General features: G+C 33.9%; 3 protein-coding genes across 3 annotated transcripts; 1 reads left to right on the top strand and 2 right to left on the bottom strand.

Moving 5' to 3' along the window:
* Positions 1-805: 805 nt before the first annotated feature.
* On the bottom strand, positions 806-1,913 carry LOC126657192 (uncharacterized). Its single transcript, XM_050351847.1, has 3 exons — positions 1,713-1,913; positions 1,524-1,628; positions 806-1,219 (listed from the first exon to the last, which is right to left on the bottom strand). The coding sequence occupies exons 1-3, from the start codon at positions 1,911-1,913 to the stop codon at positions 806-808; spliced, it is 720 nt and encodes a 239-aa protein (XP_050207804.1).
* Positions 1,914-11,129: 9,216 nt separating this feature from the next.
* On the top strand, positions 11,130-16,818 carry LOC126655674 (potassium transporter 6-like). The gene is made up of 8 exons (XM_050349921.2): positions 11,130-11,634; positions 11,797-12,292; positions 12,411-12,464; positions 13,501-13,761; positions 13,851-13,903; positions 14,711-14,834; positions 14,927-15,181; positions 15,617-16,818. Exons 1-8 carry the CDS (start codon positions 11,596-11,598, stop codon positions 16,678-16,680), a joined length of 2,346 nt encoding a protein of 781 aa, XP_050205878.1. The 5' UTR covers positions 11,130-11,595; the 3' UTR covers positions 16,681-16,818.
* A 2,451-nt stretch (positions 16,819-19,269) lies between these two features.
* Positions 19,270-20,848, bottom strand: LOC126656469 (LOB domain-containing protein 29-like). Its single transcript, XM_050351044.2, has 2 exons — positions 20,460-20,848; positions 19,270-19,944 (listed from the first exon to the last, which is right to left on the bottom strand). Exons 1-2 carry the CDS (start codon positions 20,736-20,738, stop codon positions 19,507-19,509), a joined length of 717 nt encoding a protein of 238 aa, XP_050207001.1. The 5' UTR covers positions 20,739-20,848; the 3' UTR covers positions 19,270-19,506.
* Positions 20,849-21,104: the final 256 nt, after the last annotated feature.

Genomic DNA, 21,104 nt, shown 5'->3' with positions numbered 1-21,104 from the left:
AAGGAAAAAACTCGCCGGAACCCACTGGGTTCCGACGAATCTTCTGTTCTCAGGCTGAGAGGAGAAGATCCGTCGGAACCCAATGGGTTCCAACGGATCTGTTCTCTAGCAGAGAACAGAAAACCCGTCGAAACCCACTGGGTTCCAACGTTTCATCTGTTCTCTGCCTGAGAACAGATTAAATCGTGGAACCCAGATGGGTTCCCACCATTTCATCTGTTCTCAGGCAGAGAACAGATGAAACGTTTGGAACCCAGTTGGGTTCCGACGGTCCATCTTTTCGCCGGGGACGTAGCATAAGTGGGGGGACGACGCGAGGAAGACAGAAGGTAGCGCACGGCAGAGATGTGAGGAAGATGATTGTTGTAGCGGCAAAATTGTGAGGAGCGGCGGCAGAATAGTTAGGAAGATGATTAGTATTAGCTTTAATTTAATTAGGTTTAGATATAATTTAATTAGGGCTTAATTGTGTTTTGTTAGTTTAATTAAGGTAAATTAGGGTATAATTGTGATATAATTAGGGGTTTGATTAATTAGAAATTAATTAGAAATTAAATTAGAATAATTAAGTTAATTAAATAAAATTAAGAAACTCACTCTCCGATGGGCCTTTTTGATACGAAAACGCAAGTTTTGGGTCTGTTTGTACCAAAAACGCCGAGAATGACTCATTTGATATTTCGTGCCAAGTTGAGGGGGCGAATTGATCCTTTGTTCTAAAATAAAATATCAAAGTATACATATAACGTTGTCTGAAAAAAAACATCGTACATAATATATTTTAGAAAACAAAATAAACAGGAAACTACAAATCTCTAGTGTCGCCACCGTCTGGCGGGGGAGGAAGAAACTGTGGCTGATACTCTGGTGGGAGATCCGGCATCATCCTTGCAATCTCATCACGTATCATCTGTGCCATGCTCGCCTGCTGTGCCGCCAACCGCTGCTCAACCTGCCGCAGGCCCTCCTGGACGCCAGCCTGCACACGGCGCTCGACCTCCTCATTCGCCTGCTGTGATGTCCGTGAAGAGCTGCCTCTCTGCGGTCTGATACTCGGGCCTACATACCTGCTGGTAGCCGAACCCAGGCCGTACACCCGGTGCTTCTTGTTGACGCCCTCGATATCCATAAATATCTGCGTCTCATCCACAGGACTCGAGGTGCTCCCCTCTCCGGTCGGCGACTGTGTCGCAGCAGCAAGCCTCTCATCGATGGCGTCCTACGTACAAAACAATTACAAAACATATCAGTTTAGTTTTATAACAAATAAAAAAACATAACACTTTATAAATAATTCTAATTATTAAGGAAATTTCGGCAGCATTTCCTCTGTAATATGAGCATCACCCATTTTTCAGGGAAGTCCTGCAAGCAAATTACAATATATAACCCAACCAACCAAATATATTGAGTTCTAATTACACAAACGTTAAGCCTATACAGTTTAACACTTCATGTATAATATATTCAACACTTAAACCTATATACACAACTTATAGAATTTTAATGTGATAAGAACTTACAGTCATATCCTGAGCCCTCTTGTCGACCGGTTTCTTCTCAGCCTTCGTTTTATGAAGGCGACTGTACAGCTCTGTTGCAGTCGGCTTCCGGCCGAGCTCCTTAGCCTATCAGAAAAATACAGATTTATTAAGTATTAAAATAAAACAAATATGTTATTTAAGTAATTTAATTACTGATTAGAAATAAACCATCACATCCATATGCTTGATAGCGGAGCGAGATCCCCCGGTATGGCGGACAGGACCAGAACCGGGGCCCGCAGGCTCACTCATCCGGTTTGCCCGGGCTGTCTCTGACTTCTTTTTCTCCTTCTCTGTGTCCCAAAATGCATTCCAGACTTCCCAGATCTCCTGATTCACAGATGTATGCTTCTTTTGCATTTTCCTCATCTTGTGGATGTTGTCTTTGTACCGGGTGGCTGCATGAGTCGTGAAGACCCGTCTGATTACCTCCTCGCTGTACGCAGAGTCATCCCACCAGAACTTTTTCTGCAAACAGTAATAACATGAGCTTTGAGTTAGAATTTTCACAAATATCAAAACTTAAATATATTAAACTGAAAATTTAATTACCTGAAATTCCTGAAAATAGAACTCCCTCTGGTCCGCTGTCAGAAAGCGCCATGCTGATCCAGTCTCGAACCAGCACTGCCTGAAAATATCCCGGATAGCTCGAGAAACAGGCCCAGAGTCCAGCAACAGTGTCCTGTGATTTAATAAGCATAATTTACTTTACATACATATTAATTCCATACTAAAAATCACACAAATTAAAAAAACTTTAATCATACCTGCTAGGGTCCGGACGAACCATCGCCCTACCCTGGTTGTCCAAAATGGCCGGGGGCTCGCCTGCCTCACGCTTCTGCAAAGGCTGAACAGGTCCTCTAGCCTCCTCACGATGCTGCTCCTCAACGGGCTCGGTAGGGTCCCCCCGTCCTCGGCCTGATCCTCGGTCTGAGCCTCCGCCTGAGCCTCGACCCCTCATACCTGCACTAATTGTCAAGTTAATTGTTCCAAAACTAAACAACACATTATAACACTACATACGTGAAACATATAACTAAGAAATATGAATTCAATTTAAAATAGTACACTTGAATAATATAATTATGAAACATAATTATAATTAAGAAACATGCTAATACATAAAATACTCTAAGCTACTAAAGTTCTTCAATTTCATCTTCGTCTTATGAGGATGCGATAAAGTCAGATTCTGTTTCATCAGGAGGCACGAACAACGGGGGGACCAGTTTTGCGAACTGTACAAACTGTACAATCCCGTGTCGTTCAATCGCTTGAACACACGGGACGGGAAATCTATGGCTAGGTTTACGATTTTATTCGGTGGGAATAAAATCGAGGTCATTTTAGGTTGAAACAGTTTATAAAATTAAATAATTATATAAATAAAAATAAAAATAATAACGGTACTTACTTGTTGCAGCAGAACCACAATAGATAAAAAAGATCGATGAAATCTGGGACCGCTGCGACCAACTGACGGCTATCAAACCTATCACACAAATAGTTTCAGTTTTTAAATTTGTTATTATATAATTAATAAATAAAATAATTTTCTAAAAAAATTGGGCAGCACTTCCCTTAAAAAATGAGCATCGCCCATTTTTCAGGGAAGTCCTGCCAGTAAATTACAACAATACACAATTCAACATACTACTAAAATTCAATTTAATTATATATTTAAGTATTAAACTAATAACCTAATAACCTAATTATCAATATAACAATTCAATTTACAATTTAATTAAATAATTAATTACAAAGTAATATAATTATCAAATTAAACTAAAGAACACCTAAAAATTATATTAAACATTCATATAATGTTTTCACAATTAAACTAACAATGATACTAAATTTAAATATTTAGCTTACTATTTTTCCTAATAAATAAAAATCTAATAATTGAAATTAAAAATTAACCTAAAATTATAATAACAATTAAATTAATAATTCATTTAACTTTTTAACAAATAAACTAACAATTAACCTAAATTTAAATATTTAACCTAATAATAAAAATCTCAAAAATTGGAGCTACATTTAACCTAAAATAATAATTATACTAACAATTAACCTAAATTTGAACAATTAAAGAATTAACCTAATCAAATAATTAGCATTAAAATTAATCTAACAATTAAACAAAAATTACCCTAAAAATTAATTATTTTAACCTAAACTAACAAAATAGCCTACTTATACAATGAATTAACCTAACTAAATATGAATTAACCTAACTAAATCTAATTAGCTTAAACTAAATTAACCTAACTAAATTAATTAACCCAACTAAATTAATTATATAATAATTGAAAACACCTTACCTGACTGAAACGGAGCTGACGAGCACAGCAGACAGAGGCGGCGGCAAGGCAGCGGCAACAGTGGGAACCGCCGGTGAGGAAGCCAAAACAGATGGGAACCGCTGGTGAGGAAGGAATCGCCAACACAAATGAGAATCCCCGGTTAAAATGGAGGAATCGCCGGTGAGGAAAAGGAGAAATGAATCGCCGGTGAGGAAAAGCTGCGTTTTTTATTAACTGCTGCTGAATGAGGAAGAAGAGTTGCGTTTTTTATTTAGGTTTAATTTTAGCGACGGATATTGGAATCCGTCGCTAAAATTGAACTTAAATGAAACGCAGCGTTTCATTTACAAAACTTAGCGACGGACAGGAGATTCCGTCGCTAAATATTGGCTCAAAACGCAGCATTTTGATACGTTAATGAATAGCGACGGATTTAAACATCCGTCGCTAAATTTGGGACAAAACTTAAGCGCCAATTATTCCCGCCTTCAATTTAGCGACGGAAAAGTACATCCGTCGCTAAAATTGGCACCAAAAATCAGCGCCAAGTCTTCCCGCCACGTTCCCGCCAACTTGGTGACGGAATAGCGATGGACTTTCCGTCGCTAAGTTATTTTAGCGACGGATCCCAAATTCGTCGCTATATCCGTCGCAAATGTTATCAAATAGCGACGGATTTGGGATCCGTCGCCACTATCCGTCGCTATTTCCCTGTTTTTTTAGTAGTGACCGGCTAGCCTCTATAACCCTCAAGGGAAATGGCCGATCCACAATCATTAACCCTTTAAATGATTAGACGACATAAAGAGCAAATGAGTAATATTTGTGACCTCACCATGCTTCATGGTAATCTGTCAGCCGAGTGCATTTATGAAGATCAAGATCAAGACCCAACCGGGCACCTAAGATTGGAGACCTGCAAATGCCACTGGAAAGTTAGATGCTGATCTCGCCCAAGTACAGGACGAGCTCCAAGAGGTGAATTTAGGGACTGATGAATCTCCCTAGCCGATATACATCAACGCCAATCTAAATGACAACTTCAAAGCAGAGGCGATCGCTTTGCTGAGCGAATATCAAGATTGCTTCGCCCAGTCTTATTTCGAAATGTCTGGACTTGATCGCACAATTGTAGAGCACAAGTTACCTTTGAAAAAAACAGAAATTAGGCCGATTTCACATAAGAGAAAAAAATGAAGTACTTTTTTACTTGGTATCCTATGGTAACCAGAGAGAACTAATTCTTTCAAGGCCTTTTCATTAGGATGACACCTGATACCAGTACAAGTCACCCCTCCGTTGTTTATATTCGGCTTCTGATTTCTTATCTTTTTTATCTTACGTGTTGGAATAGGAACGGTCGCATACATATTGCAACTAGGGACTGGTGGGATTTTACATTTAAATTTTGGTCGAATTTCTCAGACGAAGTATTCGTAAGGGAATGTACTGTACTTTTTTTTTTCCCAAACTTGTTTAATTTTTTTGTTATAATTAGACCGAGCTATTGTCCTACGATTTTTCATTTTAAGGTTTATACCGGGGTGATCCAAAGGGTCATATATAAATTTGTAAAAGCGTTCAAATTTTTGAATTTCATAAAGGAGGAAGTTTATACATGTGAATTTGGGGCGTTTTGGTGCCTGCAAAAGAAACAAATCGGCATGAGTTGGATTTCGTTTTAAAGGAGGTAAACAAAAATTATGAAGGGCGAGAATTTCTTTTTGAGTGAGGTCGAAGAAAGATTCTACGATTCAATCCCACCAGCTACCAAACTATAAGGTACAACCGGGAGAAAGGTTAGGGCGAGGTAAATCTGAAATAGGAGGGAGATAGGATTTGTACAGACAAGTCAGATATTGAAGGTCCTTTAAAGTGTAAAGAGATGGATAATGGGTCTCGCGATTATTGAAGATGAACAGTAAAAGACAGGGGAGGCCTTAGCATCATCCGAATTGAAGAGATACGAAGTTGGGGCAGTAGACTTTGATACTACTTCGTTCATATTCCAGGCCGACGATCAAATTTCTGGATTTTAAGGCACTACACCAGTGAGGGCCCCCGAGTTGAAGTCTAGCATCGGCCCTTGTTTCCTCATTGTCCTCGCCCTCCCATATGAAGAAAAGCTAAGAGGGCAAGTATTTCATTCTTAGCGCCGAACATAATAATTCAGGCGTTCGAAAAGAGTTGTTGAACACCGTTAAGACATCCAGAATATGAGGAAGGGGCATTCCTGCTGAAATATGTGAGAAGATGTAGTATTCGGCTTTGATGGAAGGGTCGAGCTCAAATAACTCCGGAAAGTACAAGGTGAGCCATAATTGAAGTGCCCACATGGGTCCACTTGGGCAATTAAAAATCCTTTGAGGGTCTAAAGGAGAAATATCATTCAATGCGTGGTAGAGGTGAACCAACATGAATTTTCCCAAATTACATCGTCTTCCTTCGGCCAGAACAAAAGCGTTCAGGAAACAGTCTTGGGTTACCCGGAATGAGGCAGTGCACAAGATGTACTTCGCAACAAAGAAGGCAAGGAATGCGACATGTTCCTTGTAGTCAGGAGTACTACCGTCTTCGCTCTTGGAGAGTTTTATAAAAGGTCCATAACTTCGTTGCGCCTTGGTCAGGACAAATTTAGGTATATCAGCATCAATGTTAGGGGTGATCTTCTCGCTATTTATGGGGATGTTGAGCAGTAGAGCGAGGTCGAGTAAGGTGACTATCATGGGGCAGAACTTGAAACAGAAGAAATTAATGGCACTTGACCAGTATAAAGATGCGCCCATGATATAGTGCTTGGCGATGGGTCTGCTTGCTTTACAAAGGTGGATCAAATCATGAATGTCGATAGCAGTCCAAACTTTACCGAAATGGGGTCGAAGTCTAATGGCCTACTCTTGGAACCCAGTATTCTCGATTGGCCAATTTCTGAAGGTTGTATTGACCCAAATGGATGAGAAATGGGGGATGGCGAAGCAGTGGAGCTTCATCATGGAAAGGAGAAGTTGTTTCACATAGTTGACTAGGCGAAGTAAGGATAGGGCCGAGACAGATCTGATCATTTTCAACATCGGTTATTACCTTGAATTCAGTCGATGGAGCAGCGGAGCGAGTTTCTTCAATTTTGGAGTTGACCCGAGCGATGAGTTCATTGTTTTGAGCAGCCGTTGTAGCTTCATAATAAGAAAAAAAATCGCCCGTTAAATGAAATAATGTGAAGAAAGAGGACGAGACAATAAGGGCGATCCAGAGGTTAGAATTGCAGAGAGTTGGAGAAAGAAAATCTTTTGGATTGCAAAATTTAAGATAATGAGAAAATGAGTTGGATTTTCTTAAGAAAGTGAAAACTAGGATAGTCGAAAAGTTAATATGTGAAAGACGTGACAACGTGAGGCATCCAGAGGGTCTACACATGGAGTGATGTGGCAGCGTGGGGTACCAAAAAAATAGGTGCGCTCAAGTTGGGCCTGTTGGGGAGCCCAAATTATTGAGCCCGACAAGAACAAGCTCAAGATTATCATATTAGGTTTGTTGGGGGCAATTATTTACAGCGGCCCAAAAACAAAGTTCAGAAAAAACAGACAGGCTCATTTAGGAATTGAGGCCAAGCAAGCCATTAGGTTAGCGATAGGTTTTAATAAGAAATTTAATCTCACTACAATTGTTTTTCTTTTTAAAAATAAGAATTAGACTTGGATTAGAATTTTAGACTTGATGACTATAAATAGCGGAGCATTTATTTGTATTTTTTTTATCATTCAATCAATCAACTATAAACCAAAATCTAGTGCTTTTTATCTCGCAATCTCTGGATTCTAATTTAGGAGTAGTTTTGATATAATCTCGTTTGAGTTTCTTAACCTCTATATTAATCCTTATAGATTTTTCGATTGACTCTGTTAACCTAAAACCCTGTGTGAATATGAACACTGCTTCGATTAAAGCATCAAGTCTAAATAATGCCTACTAATAAATTCAAAGATTCGAATTTAGAGAATATTTCCTGGTAAACAATATCTAATATGGGCATGCAAAAATTTGTCAGAAAACGATTTAGGCTATAAAATGTCAAAAATGGAAGGAATAGGATTTGTTTTGTAACATTTTAAACATTGAGATTAAATCGTTATAAAGTTGAAACGTTAAAATTTATTTTGTCAATATCCCTAATGTTAAATTAAAGGCTTAAATGCACTAAACATCACCAACTTCCGCGTGTTTTTGGTATTTGACATGAATTTTTTATTTTGGCATATAAATACACGAACTATCAATTTTTTACATATATGACCAAGTTTCCGTTTTAGGTGAAAAACGCTGTCGTTTTAGGTATAAAACGTTGCCGTTTTAGGTGAAAAACGAGCCGTTTTATGTTAAAAACGGTGCCCGTGTTATATATGCAAAAAATTGATATTTCGTTTATTAATATGCCAAAATTAAAAGTTCGTGTCAAATACCAAAAATACGCGAAAGTTGGTGATTTTTGGAGCAATTAAGCCTAAATTAAATGATAATATTTATATTATATTAGTAATATTTATTTGAATTTATGAAAATGATAAACAAAAAAAAAGGAAAATATTTTAATTAAGAAAGTGAGACAAACCGAAAATAATGGTTAAAGTAATTATCTAAAACATAAATCTCTGTTGCTTTTATGATTTCCTTAATCAATTTGAATAACTAGTCAACAAGCCGGCATTCACAGCACAAGGTTGACTTGATGAATCAACATGAAAGCAACTTTAAATCTTTTTGAGCAAAACTTCAAATTATATGACCGACAACTCTCTTATCAATATTCAACCCTAATTTTTCTTTTTATTTCTTAGTTTGTATTTTCAGAATAAATTTTTTTGCCAAAGATTTTCAGAATAAATTGGAAAAAAACAAATCTCCCTCCCTCCCTCCAATAATAATTTATTTATTTTAAATTATAAATATGTCATTTTTTCAATTGAGTATCTATTTATTACTATATTTTATTAATTTTGTGTTGATACTAAATAAATATTAAATATTTTTTGATTTCTTAAAGGAAACATTTAGTATTAGTTACTTCATATAATAAAAAGAAGACAAAAGGCAAACCTTAACCCCTAAAGCCGGATCGAAAAAATTAATAAGATCTTAAGGTCGAATTCTGCTCACTTTGACCCCTAACGTTGTCCAAAATGGCTCATATCAGACCAAAAATTTGACTCCGTCAGTTTTTCTGTAAAGTGATGACATGTATGGAAAAAGTTTAAAAACATCCTTAATATTAAAAAAACTTATTAATTTTATATTTATAATTTTTTTAACCATTTTCACCCTCTTCTTCAATTAAATATCAATAATTAAAATTAAATTTTTTATTAAAATAATTAAAACACAATTAAATACTTCGAAACTTAATTAAACGCTCATCCAATTAAATAAATCGGAATTTAATTAAACTAATTAAAAATAATTTAAACTTAATTAAATTAAAAATTAAAAATTTAAACTTAAAAATTAAAAAATTAAAACAATTAAAAGAAATTCACTAGAGAAGACTAACGGGCGAACCCATCTGTACTAATACCCGTCTGTTCTTATCCGTCTCTTCTTTAATTAAATATCAATAATTAAAAAATAATTATAATTAAAATATTTATTCTCGTGACTATATATTCTGGTGTTCACGTCCGTACTTTTCAATAAAAAATAAGCCAGTATTTCAATTTGTCAAAAAAAGAAAGTTAACTAATGATGAATTTGCAAATTTTAAAATTTATATTTTATTTGCAAATTACAGTAAAATTCGTAATTTAATTTACATTTAATCTTTTAATAAAATAGATAGTAGAGCGTCTAAAGTAGTAGTCTTTAAAATAAAATTAATTTTATAAAATAAATAGAAAATTGTATATAAAAATAAGTTTTTAATTTTAAACTAATACATTCTCTAATTTATAATTATTTATTTTAACTTTTTTTTATAAATATTCAATTATTTATTCTCTCATAAAATAACTAATTAATATATATTAAAAAGTATAATATCTATATTTATATAATTATATAATTGAGAGAATCAAAAGAATATTTTCATGAGTTCCCAACTTAGATAAAACACTCATTTATTTAATTTTTAAGAGTTGTTATTAAAAGAGAATTCTAATTAGATTTCCAACTTTAATAAAATACTTAAACTAAATGAATTTTTTTACGATTTTCAAATTTAAGTAAAATATGTAATTAATTATTAAAATTTATTATCAATAGATAATTTTTATTAGTTTTTTAAATTGTTCAAAATATTTATTTAACTTATTTAATTTTTAAAATTTCTATTAATAGATAATATATATATATATGTGTGTGCGCGCGCGCTTTAAAATAATTTATTGTTGGAATACTATAATAATTTTACTAATTTGAATTTTTTTTGACATTCTTTATATTATTATTTAAATTAAATACTCCTTTTTTTTTATTTAGTTGTACATTTAACAAAATATATTTAGTTGTCCATTTAGATTTTTAAGATGACTTTTGTCTTTAATTTTCAAATTTACCCATCCCTAATAAATGATTATGTGTTTTAACTTAAAAAGTATTTATTGACTAATAGAACTATATTAGTATTTCTCCTTATAGAGAAATTCTTAGGTAGACTCGGTCCACCACGTCATCCGTGAACTAAATCTACCATATTATGACAAGTCATTAAAATAATGGCACTATCGTAATATTACTATTTAAAAGTGTAAAAAAGTAATAAATAAAATTACGATGGTACCACTATTTTAATGGCTTACCATAATGTCCCAGGCTAGTACACGGATGACATGTTAAACTGAATGTACCTAAGAATTTCTTATTCTTAGAATTCAAGACAAAAAAAATACTATCTTGGTATGTAAAATTTTGACTAAATGGATAATTAAAGAAAACGGAGGGAGTATTAACTTGATTTTGCGCAAATACTCGAATTTACGACTAGTTATTAAGTTGGGAATAGATAGTGAATTTTGTTTTTTCACATGAAAATAGTAAACTTTTGAATTCATTTCAAATTGCTAAATTCTCGAAATGAAAGATCTTGAATCATTCATGGAAATCTTATGAGATTATGAGACGTGTGAACTAGCTAAACCAAAAGTCCAAAAGAAAAAATGTTACCAAGAAACGGTTTATTTCAGTTTTCTTACCCTTTTCAACCGAGTTAACTCTAACCCGACCGAGTCAAAACCCAAAAAACCTCACACAGCATAAGCATTAGATGCCAAAGCTCCGATTTTTGGCTGCTCAGTTTTGGAGTGCACGTTGACACTTTGAAACCCCAAAAAAGAAAGAAGAAAAATTTATATAAATTGAAGAACAGTTACCAACTACACAACAAAACACTCTCTCTATTTTTTTAATTTTAAAATTCTCCCTATCTTTTTCCAAGAACCACACTCAACTTATATATAATACATTCATCTTTTTGTAAAATTATTTTTGGGTTTTGTTTGATTTCAAGTTTCTAGAGTGCCCATTTAATCAAAAGGAAAAAAGATTAAAGCTTTTTTTAGTGTTTGCATTCATGGGGGTTGTTCAACTAATGAGTTAATAGGTTAAACAGAAGAAAAAGATTGTATTTTTATGTTTGAATTGTTGAACAAGTATTTAACTGGTGAGGGTTGTACTTTTACCAAAATGGTATTAATATTTGAACAATATTAAGTAATGGGTTTCTGTTTTTCTACTTTTTGAGGATTACAATTATGGATCTGGAACCTGGGTTTTATCAAAACCAAGTAAAGGTGAGTTGGGTACTTTAGTTTTCACAGAAAGTTTATGCATTTGAGGTTTTTTAAATTGTTCAATTATGTATGCATTTGGTAAGGGAGTTTAGTTTTGGTTTTATGATCAACTTACGATTGTTGAATTGCAAATTTGATGTTTTTTATGGTGTTTTTGTGCAGAAGGAATCATGGAAAACAGTGTTAACTTTGGCATACCAAAGCTTAGGAGTTGTGTATGGAGATTTAAGCATTTCACCATTGTATGTGTACAAGAGCACGTTTGCTGAAGATATTCAGCACTCAGAGACAAATGAAGAGATTTTTGGGGTTCTGTCTTTTGTGTTTTGGACACTTACTTTAGTGCCTTTGTTGAAATATGTGTTTATAGTGTTGAGAGCTGATGATAATGGGGAAGGAGGGACTTTTGCTTTGTATTCTTTGTTGTGTCGACATGCCCGAGTCAACTCGCTGCCTAATTGCCAGTTAGCAGATGAGGATTTGTATGAGTATAAGAAAGATGGTCTTGGTTTGAATTCGGTGCCGAATACTTGTTTTGGTGGGAGATTGAAATCTACTTTGGAGAAACATAGAGTGTTGCAGAGGTTTTTGCTTGTCTTGGCTTTGATTGGGACTTGTATGGTGATTGGTGATGGTGTCTTAACCCCTGCTATCTCTGGTAATCAAGAGTGCTGTTGTTTCTTTTTGGTCTAGATTCTTAACTCTTTTTCGGTTTTTCTTGGTGTTCTTTGGCCTGATTGTTTGATCATTGGGGTGGATTTTTCGTTTCTATGCAGTATTTTCTGCAGTTTCTGGCCTTGAACTTTCAATGCAAAAAGAGCATCATAAGTGTAAGATTTATCTCCTTTCTCCTCTGTTTCTATTCAAATTTTTAGTCTTTGCAGTTTGTAATTATTGGCCTAATAGTGTATTGATCATGATTGGTCAACCTCTTTGATTGGAATAATTTGATATTTTTTGCCAACTCGAAACAATATCTTTTTGGATTCCGTTGGGTTCAGTTAGCTTTATAATTGATATATATACTATGAAGGCCATGATGCTATTCTGTTGAGGTATGAGGAATTTTGTCAACTACCGAGCTGCACGGGTGTGTTTCAGTAACAATTTTTGGCCTTATTCAAACTAATAAGATCAAATTCATTTCTTTCTAATTGCATCTTGCTGATAATCTTTTAAATGCCGCCGGCCTTCTGCTACCTAATATTTTTCTACTCTTATAGAGTACAAGTTTGTTGAATTATATAATATCTGGTAGGTCATCTTTACAAGTGGCTGGCTGGGTTTGGTGTGGATGGGGTACACGTAGTTATAGTTTTGCAGGTTCTGAATTATTCAAGGCCTGAAAGGTCCAGAAAAAGTATTGAATGTGAGATTAATTCATTAGTTGTCTGTACTTTCATCGGGAACTCCCGACTCTCTATTATTTTTGAATGAGGGAGAAGCATGTGATCGTGGAGAATTATGCAGATAAATCCAAAAATGTTTATGCTAGCAGTTCGGTCCTAATGTCATCGCATTTCATTCACCTACTACAGTTATGACATGCATCAGATAGTCTAAAAATATTTTGTACAACAGAAACAGAGTGGCTATTCTTTCTGCAACAAATTAGTAGACCTATTTTTGTCATTTTTATGAGAATTTATTTATTTAATATTTACGTTAAGAGTTTGCAGAAAAATAGTTGCATGTTGTTCTTTTATGACTGCTAATATCATTGCGATTGCCATCCATATTGCTTTGATTGATGTTGCTGCTAGTGCTTGCTTCATCAGCAGATTAAATTACAATGTTTCCCTACTATAATATAAATGACACGCTTTTTGAAGTAACTTTTGCTTCTGAAAATTCGACAATGTGCAGATGTAGAAGTTCCAGTTGCATGCATCATACTGATAGCCTTGTTTGCCCTTCAACATTATGGCACCCACAGGGTTGGTTTCTTGTTTGCGCCGGTGGTTCTGACATGGCTTTTGTGCATCAGCACCATTGGATTATATAACATTTTGCACTGGAATCCTCATGTTTATCAAGCCTTATCACCGTATTATATGTATAAGTTTTTGAGGAAAACTCAAAGAGGAGGCTGGATGTCCTTAGGCGGGATTCTATTGTGCATAACAGGTAAAGTATTTGATTTTTTTTTTGGCCTGTTAGCTGTTTACCAGCAACATGGCTGTGCATGTTTTTTGATCAACTTGTTCGTTATTCAGGCTCAGAAGCTATGTTTGCTGATCTAGGACATTTTTCTCAATTGTCAATAAAGGTATTCACTTGTTAAACTCTATCCATTTACTTGAACCTTATAAATTCCTTTTCTAAATACTCGGTAGCTTTTTATTTTTTCCTATTCCGGCAAGGACCAATTAGAAGGAAAGCGGTTAACTTAGTTTATGGGTTTTAACATTCAAGAGCTAATGTTTGTTTATGGATGAATGTGGGACAACAAATTATTCCTTGTTTGCTAATATTCACCTGTTTCCTAGGCAATGAAAAATGAAAGTAAATCAAAACGTTTCAACACAGTATGAAGGCTTATGGCTTATTATTGTTTCTCCTGCCTTAGCTGAAGCTTGTAATCTCATTCGCTGAACCCCTACTTCTATAAAAGCATGCTACATGTTGTGTCATGTAGATAAATGCATATATACTTTAACTGCTTCCAGCTGCCATGTTTACCATAATAAATAATCTTCACTCTCATAAACAAATAATAATTTTCTTGACGTGTGCAAGTTAAAGTTTAAATTGCTTTTGCAATATAAATTATAATCCTCACTTTTCATAAACAAATTATGAATTGTTTGAGGTGTGGAAGTTGGTAGAAAATGTTGTTTTGAGGGTGAAAATATGAAACACTCAATTTAGCACTTGGATGCAATAACTGAACATTCTCCAATTTCAGCTTCCTTTAGTGTATAAACTGGTTTTCGGATAGAATTATTCAAAATCCATTTTCTGTTTGTCCTCCCTTTTCTTTACAACAATAAGAAAAACAAAAAGTTAAAAAAAAAAGCATTCTTATTCTTCATGTCATCGCCACTTTGTCTAATGTTTCTTCCTTCTTCTCCAGATTGCTTTCACCTCATTGGTTTATCCATCCTTGGTTCTTGCATATATGGGGCAAGCTGCCTATCTATCTCAACATCATTTTGAAGCTCGTGACTACCGAATTGGATTTTATGTCTCGGTACCAGGTATGTCCTTGAGTTATTTTTTGTGGAGGTTATGATTCGATTATTGGCGACTTTCAGCTTGTCACAATTACCCTACATTTTAACATTTACAGATAAATTAAGATGGCCGGTTCTTGTTATAGCCATACTTGCTGCAGTGGTCGGAAGCCAGGCTATCATCACCGGAACTTTTTCAATCATCAAACAATGCTCTTCTTTAGGTTGCTTCCCTAAAGTTAAAATTGTCCACACATCATCCAAAATCCATGGCCAAATCTACATCCCTGAGATTAACTGGACTTTGATGCTGTTGTGTTTGGCGGTAACTGTTGGTTTCCGTGATACAAGACGCATGGGCAATGCCTCAGGTATGATTTCACAATTAAAAATCGGTAGTCATATGGTGTGTTCTGATCAATTACCAACCCAATAACTGTTTTTGTTGCTTCTATGATGTTAATGGAGATGCTTGTACATTTTCCATTGAAAATTAATATGTGAAAAATTACATGTTAGCTCCAATCCCGAATAAAGCATGATGTTGGCTTTAACATATAGTGGCACTGGTGCACTTTCTGTGAGGCTCTGTCATGATAACATCCAGTCATTTTATTTGATGATATTTTCTGGAATTTTTAATATTTAGGCTGATTTACATATTCCAAGCCGAATTGCTTCTCCGAAGTTAGATGCATGGCCAGTTTATTCTTTACAATTATTGTATGTATGTTCTGATGTTCATAGTTTATATTTTTGGAATTTTTTTATGGACGTTCTTTAACGACTTGCTTATTGTGCAACAGGTTTGGCGGTTATAACTGTTATGCTGGTTACCACTTGCCTAATGTCTTTGGTCATCGTCTTATGTTGGCACAAGAATGTCTTCCTAGCGATATGCTTCGTTTTCTTTTTTGGCGCAATTGAAGCTCTGTACTTCACTGCTTCCCTGGTAAAGTTCCTAGAAGGGGCGTGGGTCCCAATTGCCCTTGCATTCACATTCTTGATCATAATGTGTGTCTGGCACTACGGAACGCTTAAAAAGTACGAATTTGATGTCCAAAACAAGGTCTCTATTAACTGGTTATTAAGCTTGGGTCCCAGCCTTGGTATTGTGCGAGTCCGGGGAATTGGCCTCATTCACACTGAGCTCGTCTCCGGAATCCCAGCAATTTTCTCTCACTTCGTCACCAACCTTCCAGCGTTCCACCAAGTCCTAGTCTTCCTCTGCATTAAATCTGTTCCGGTTCCACATGTTAGACCGGAGGAACGGTTTCTAATAGGTCGTATTGGTCCTAGAGAATATAGGCTGTATAGATGCATTGTAAGGTATGGATATCGCGATGTTCACAAGGATGATATGGAGTTTGAGAAAGATCTCGTATGTAGCATTGCAGAGTTTATCCGCTCTGGGAGTTCAGAGGCCAATGGTGGTGCAAGCGATGATACGACAAAGGAAGATGATAAAATGTCAGTAGTTGGGACATGTTCGACTCATACCGACAGGATCCAAATAAGTGACGATGAAGTTGGTAACGGGGAGTTGGCGAGCACTTCCGAGTCGAGAGAAATAAAATCACCACGAGTGACCAACACACGGAAACGTGTAAGATTTATCATCCCTGAAAGCCCTAAAATCGACCAAGGTGCAAGGGAAGAGTTGCAAGAACTCATGGAAGCAAGGGAAGCCGGAGTTGCTTACATTCTCGGGCACTCATATATGCGAGCAAAGCAAGGATCGGGTATGATAAAGAAGCTTGTAATTAATTACGGATACGAGTTCCTAAGGAGGAACAGCAGGGCGCCGGCATATGAACTAAGCGTGCCTCATGCATCTACTCTAGAGGTAGGAATGGTTTACCATGTTTGATTTTGGTATACAGGATATATACTTTTTCATGTACAGTTTGTAATTTTGTGCCATAGATTAAAGCCACCAGAGTTAAAAGTGGTGGATGATAGAGCTAATGTAGCATCTTGTTCAGTTTATCTCATACCTTTGATGCTATCTGTTATTAGGTCAGTCTATTATTAACTTTGTGAAAAATAATAAACTAATTTCAAAGTTCTACAAAAATTAACATTAAGTGTTCCAAAACCAAGCTTAACTAACTTAACTGAAAAATTAAATTCATTTCGGTTTGAAATCTAAAAATAAATTAAATATTTGTTCTGTTTTAGAGGTAAAGTTTTATTTTACTTTTGATACAAATAGAATTAAAATTCTAAAATTAAACTCAAAAAATAAAATGAACTAGTAATTTTAGAAAATCGGATTGGTTGAGAATTGAAAAATAAATAAATTAAATTTAAATTAACATTAACATTAACATTATGATTAACAAATTCACTTTGATGTATTTGGGAATCTTAAAAGTGGGCTTTGTTTGGCAGTATTTGGTAGGAAAACAGGCAGAAATTGTAATTCAAATTAAATGAAATACTATATGAAGTTCTTGTCTTTTAATCCCCATGACTTTTTAGCTATATATTCATAAGGATTTGAGATCTTTAGGTCATCTTAAATCACAATAAGCACATATATTAAAAGAATTGATTATGCACAAACCTGATATATTAGCTGCAAAACACCCAATTTAGAAGTTATAGCCATTATTTTCATTTCTGTGCTTCTTTTACTCCACATCATTTTTAGTGGGGGAATGAAACTTTTAAAGTCTAGCTCATGTATCAAATAATTATGAGAAGTTATGGAAACGTTCAGATTTTATGGCAGCAACAGAATGTTAAACTTTTTCAATTTTCTAAACTTTTAAAATATTGTAAATCTATCTTAATTTAATCGATTTGCTAATAATTTATCTAATTTCTTAAAATTAATTTAATTGTGCTTACATGAAAATTGAATGTGTAATCTTTTGAAAAGAAAAGAGTTGTCAAATAGGATGCCACAATAATTTGGATTAATTAATTTTTAAAGAATATTAAATCGATTTAAAAATTAGATAGATTTCTAGTTAATTGACCAAATTGAGATAAATTTACAATTTTTAAAAAGTTTGAATAGATTTTTAAAAAATTGATTTTTTTTATTATTTTGGCATCATTAGACAAAAAAAAAATTAGGAAGAGGGACAAATTTACAATTTTATTTTCATAAACATTCATTATACTAGAAAACGACAATTTACCGAATAACATATATATTTTTACCGACGGATTTAATGACAAAATTAGAAGAAATATCTAACAACGGATTTTCCTACGAATTTCCATAAAAAAATGAAGAAGCAACAATTCATTATTCAATCTTACAAATTAAATCCAACCTCTAGATAGCTTCTACTAGCCAGTAGCTCATGCAGATGCTTAAACTAACCAACACCAAAGCTGAATTTGCATTTACACTTCTCTTGCTTTATCATATAACGTCTTCATCTTTTCTCATTATATCATTCTTCAAACTTCACATTCACAAAACTTTTCAATCCTCTTAACAATAAATAACTTCCATTATTTACCTGAGTTCAACGAACAAAAAATTAAGAAGTTAGTAATAATACTACCAAGTACTAACAAAGCTTATGAGAAGCTCAATCATTTAGTCTTTGAATTAAGTTTGAATTAATCAACCAATAAACAACAAGGTATCTTCATATAAAAGCATTAGCAGATTTTTAATTCAATATATATCCCAAGGAATGCATCACATTTAACAAACCTAATCTCATTGCTCTTCGAGCTTGTGACATTTTTATATAACAAATTTGATAATCTTATATACACAAACAATAGAGGTTAGGGCAACAACTATATATTTATGCATATTTCAGATTCTTGATGATCTTTTTCGGAGACTGTGATCATATTATAAGCAATCATCAAATAATATTGAAACAAAACAAAACCAGTATAAAATTGAAAATATGCATTAATGGATGATGAAAACAAGTATTAATGAATATCTAAATGGAATATATTAACTTTCTTGGGATCATATGCATATATATATATTATGGAAATTAATTAGTACAAATTAAATTGTCGTATATCTTTAATTAGCTTATGTTGCTTATTCTTGATAGTTTACCAACAAGCATACTTCAGCAAATGCTGGAGCTAATGCTCCAAAACTTCATTTTTTAATTAATTCCAGAATCTTGTGGTTTGCATTATAAATGTAAATTATAAATGTAACTAAGTTACTTGTAGATATAGAATGATCTACTCTTTTACATTGCTAATTAATATCATGAAATATTTAGTTAGTATTCTTATGAATTTGCAGGCTTCATCAAGTTAAGAAAGAATGTTTTAAAAAACACTGAAACTTAATTACCAGTTTGCATTAGGTCAAGAAATTAAGGTCCTTATAGGTCAATAAACAAAAGGGAATAGTTAATTAAGAAAAAAAAGTTAAGATTAGAGATTTTCTCAACTTTCTTGAAGAGATTGAATTAGTTATATTATATTATAAATATTCAAGAATGCACTAGATTTCAAAGAAGAGGATAAATATATAGATAGAATTTAGGGTTTATGATTTGCCTAAACAATATTTTCTAGGGTTCCTAGCTTTTTTTCTTTCTTATTTATAGCAACATAGCAATATAGCAACAATTCAAAAGTGCATATCTCAAAGTATGCAAAATCTAGCTAGTACTAATTCATACTTCATTCAAAAATTGACAGTTATAAATCTGTCTTCACTTCACCACTCATTATGTCTTTGTTCTCATGATTGCTGCATATAGCCAAAGGCGACGGACCGGAGATCATCGGAATCTTGATGATGATGACTCCACTGCTTGTTGTCAATTTGCATGTCAAAAGATGAATTAATGGATTGAGAAGCTTCTTCAAAGCTATCAAAAGAAGTTGTTCTTGAAGAATTTCCTCCATAATGATTCCCCATTGATGAATATGGATCCAAGAACCCATTTTCACCATAGGATCCATTGTTATTTGGATTGAACTGGCCGGGGATCATGTTTGAATTATTATTCTCTGAGTACTGAAACCAGTTTTGAAGATCTTGTGGAAGAGAAGAAGATGAAGAAGGTTTTCCATAGTACTTATCAAGATTAGGGTTTGCAATTGTAGCAGAGCCATTAAGCAAACTTTGAGTTGCTTGTTCTTTAAGAGAAGCAAGTTGTGCTTGTAGATTCATAACCTGCAAATTGAACTACAAAAGTTAGTACTTCATCAAATTAGAACAAACTAGTAAGGATTAGGGTTTCTAATGTTAACCAATCAATTAAAATTACAAGGTCAAAAGGGCGGGTTAAACTTTTTCGTGATTACAAAACTATAGATTTTTTTACAATCATTTCATTTATTATATTTCGGTAACTGAACTTTCATTTTTACATTTTATATTGACGAAAGATTTCTATAGCAATCAAGGTTACTAGTTGCTTATATGGTAACGGAAAATTTAGGCGACTATACGATTTTCCATTGCCACATAAGCAATTATTGATTTGAATCGCTATAACAACCTCTCGTTGATAGAAAAAATGAAAGTTCAGTTATCAAAATATAGTAAATTGATTGATGATAACAGCTATGTAAAAAGCCTTATGGTTGAGTAACCACATTTTTTTTAACCCTAGAAGAAAGAAGTAAAGCTTAGGGTTTGTAGTGTTAATTAATCAATTAAAATTTCAAGGTGAAAGGGATCAAAACCTGTTGTTGAAGAGCAAAAATATGAGAAACACAGCCATAAATGGGATCTTGAACCCTAGCTTGAGCTTCATAAGAAATCGTAACAGCCGCTTCGCATCGATCATTAACGGGAAGATGAGCAAGCAATTTTGATACATTACTTGCACCAAAAACCTTATGAATTGCTGCAAAATGTGTAGCACCTTGTTCATGACAAAAATAAGGTGCAAAAACACAGCCTCTAACACATTTTCTTCGCAAGAATTTGCAAGCACCACAAGGAGAACCAGAACCAGTCATTTCTTGATGATCAATAATTAATTTGAGTTTAATTTTGGGTTAATTTGGAGGTTTTGATTTTAACTTCTTGATTGTGTTGTTGTTTATCAGCTTTGTTGAAGCTAGCAATTATCACCATGCTTATAAACACTTGAGATACAGAGAGATAATCATATAATAATGAATTATAAATTCCAATTTGTTTCCTAAATGGCCTACAAATTTAATTATTTATTCATAAAATTATTATCTTCCACCCTTAAACCATTTTCATTTTTATTCTTAAATTTTGATTCCTTTTAACATCACCAAACCCATTTCTATTTGCTTGATGATTGGATTTATTATAGTTTATTTTAATTTTTTGTCCTGAGTTCCTTTCATTAA

This window comes from Mercurialis annua, linkage group LG7 (assembly GCF_937616625.2).
Source record: "Mercurialis annua linkage group LG7, ddMerAnnu1.2, whole genome shotgun sequence".
Classification (NCBI taxonomy): domain Eukaryota; kingdom Viridiplantae; phylum Streptophyta; class Magnoliopsida; order Malpighiales; family Euphorbiaceae; genus Mercurialis; species Mercurialis annua.
This window is presented reverse-complemented; position numbering and strand designations above follow the sequence as displayed.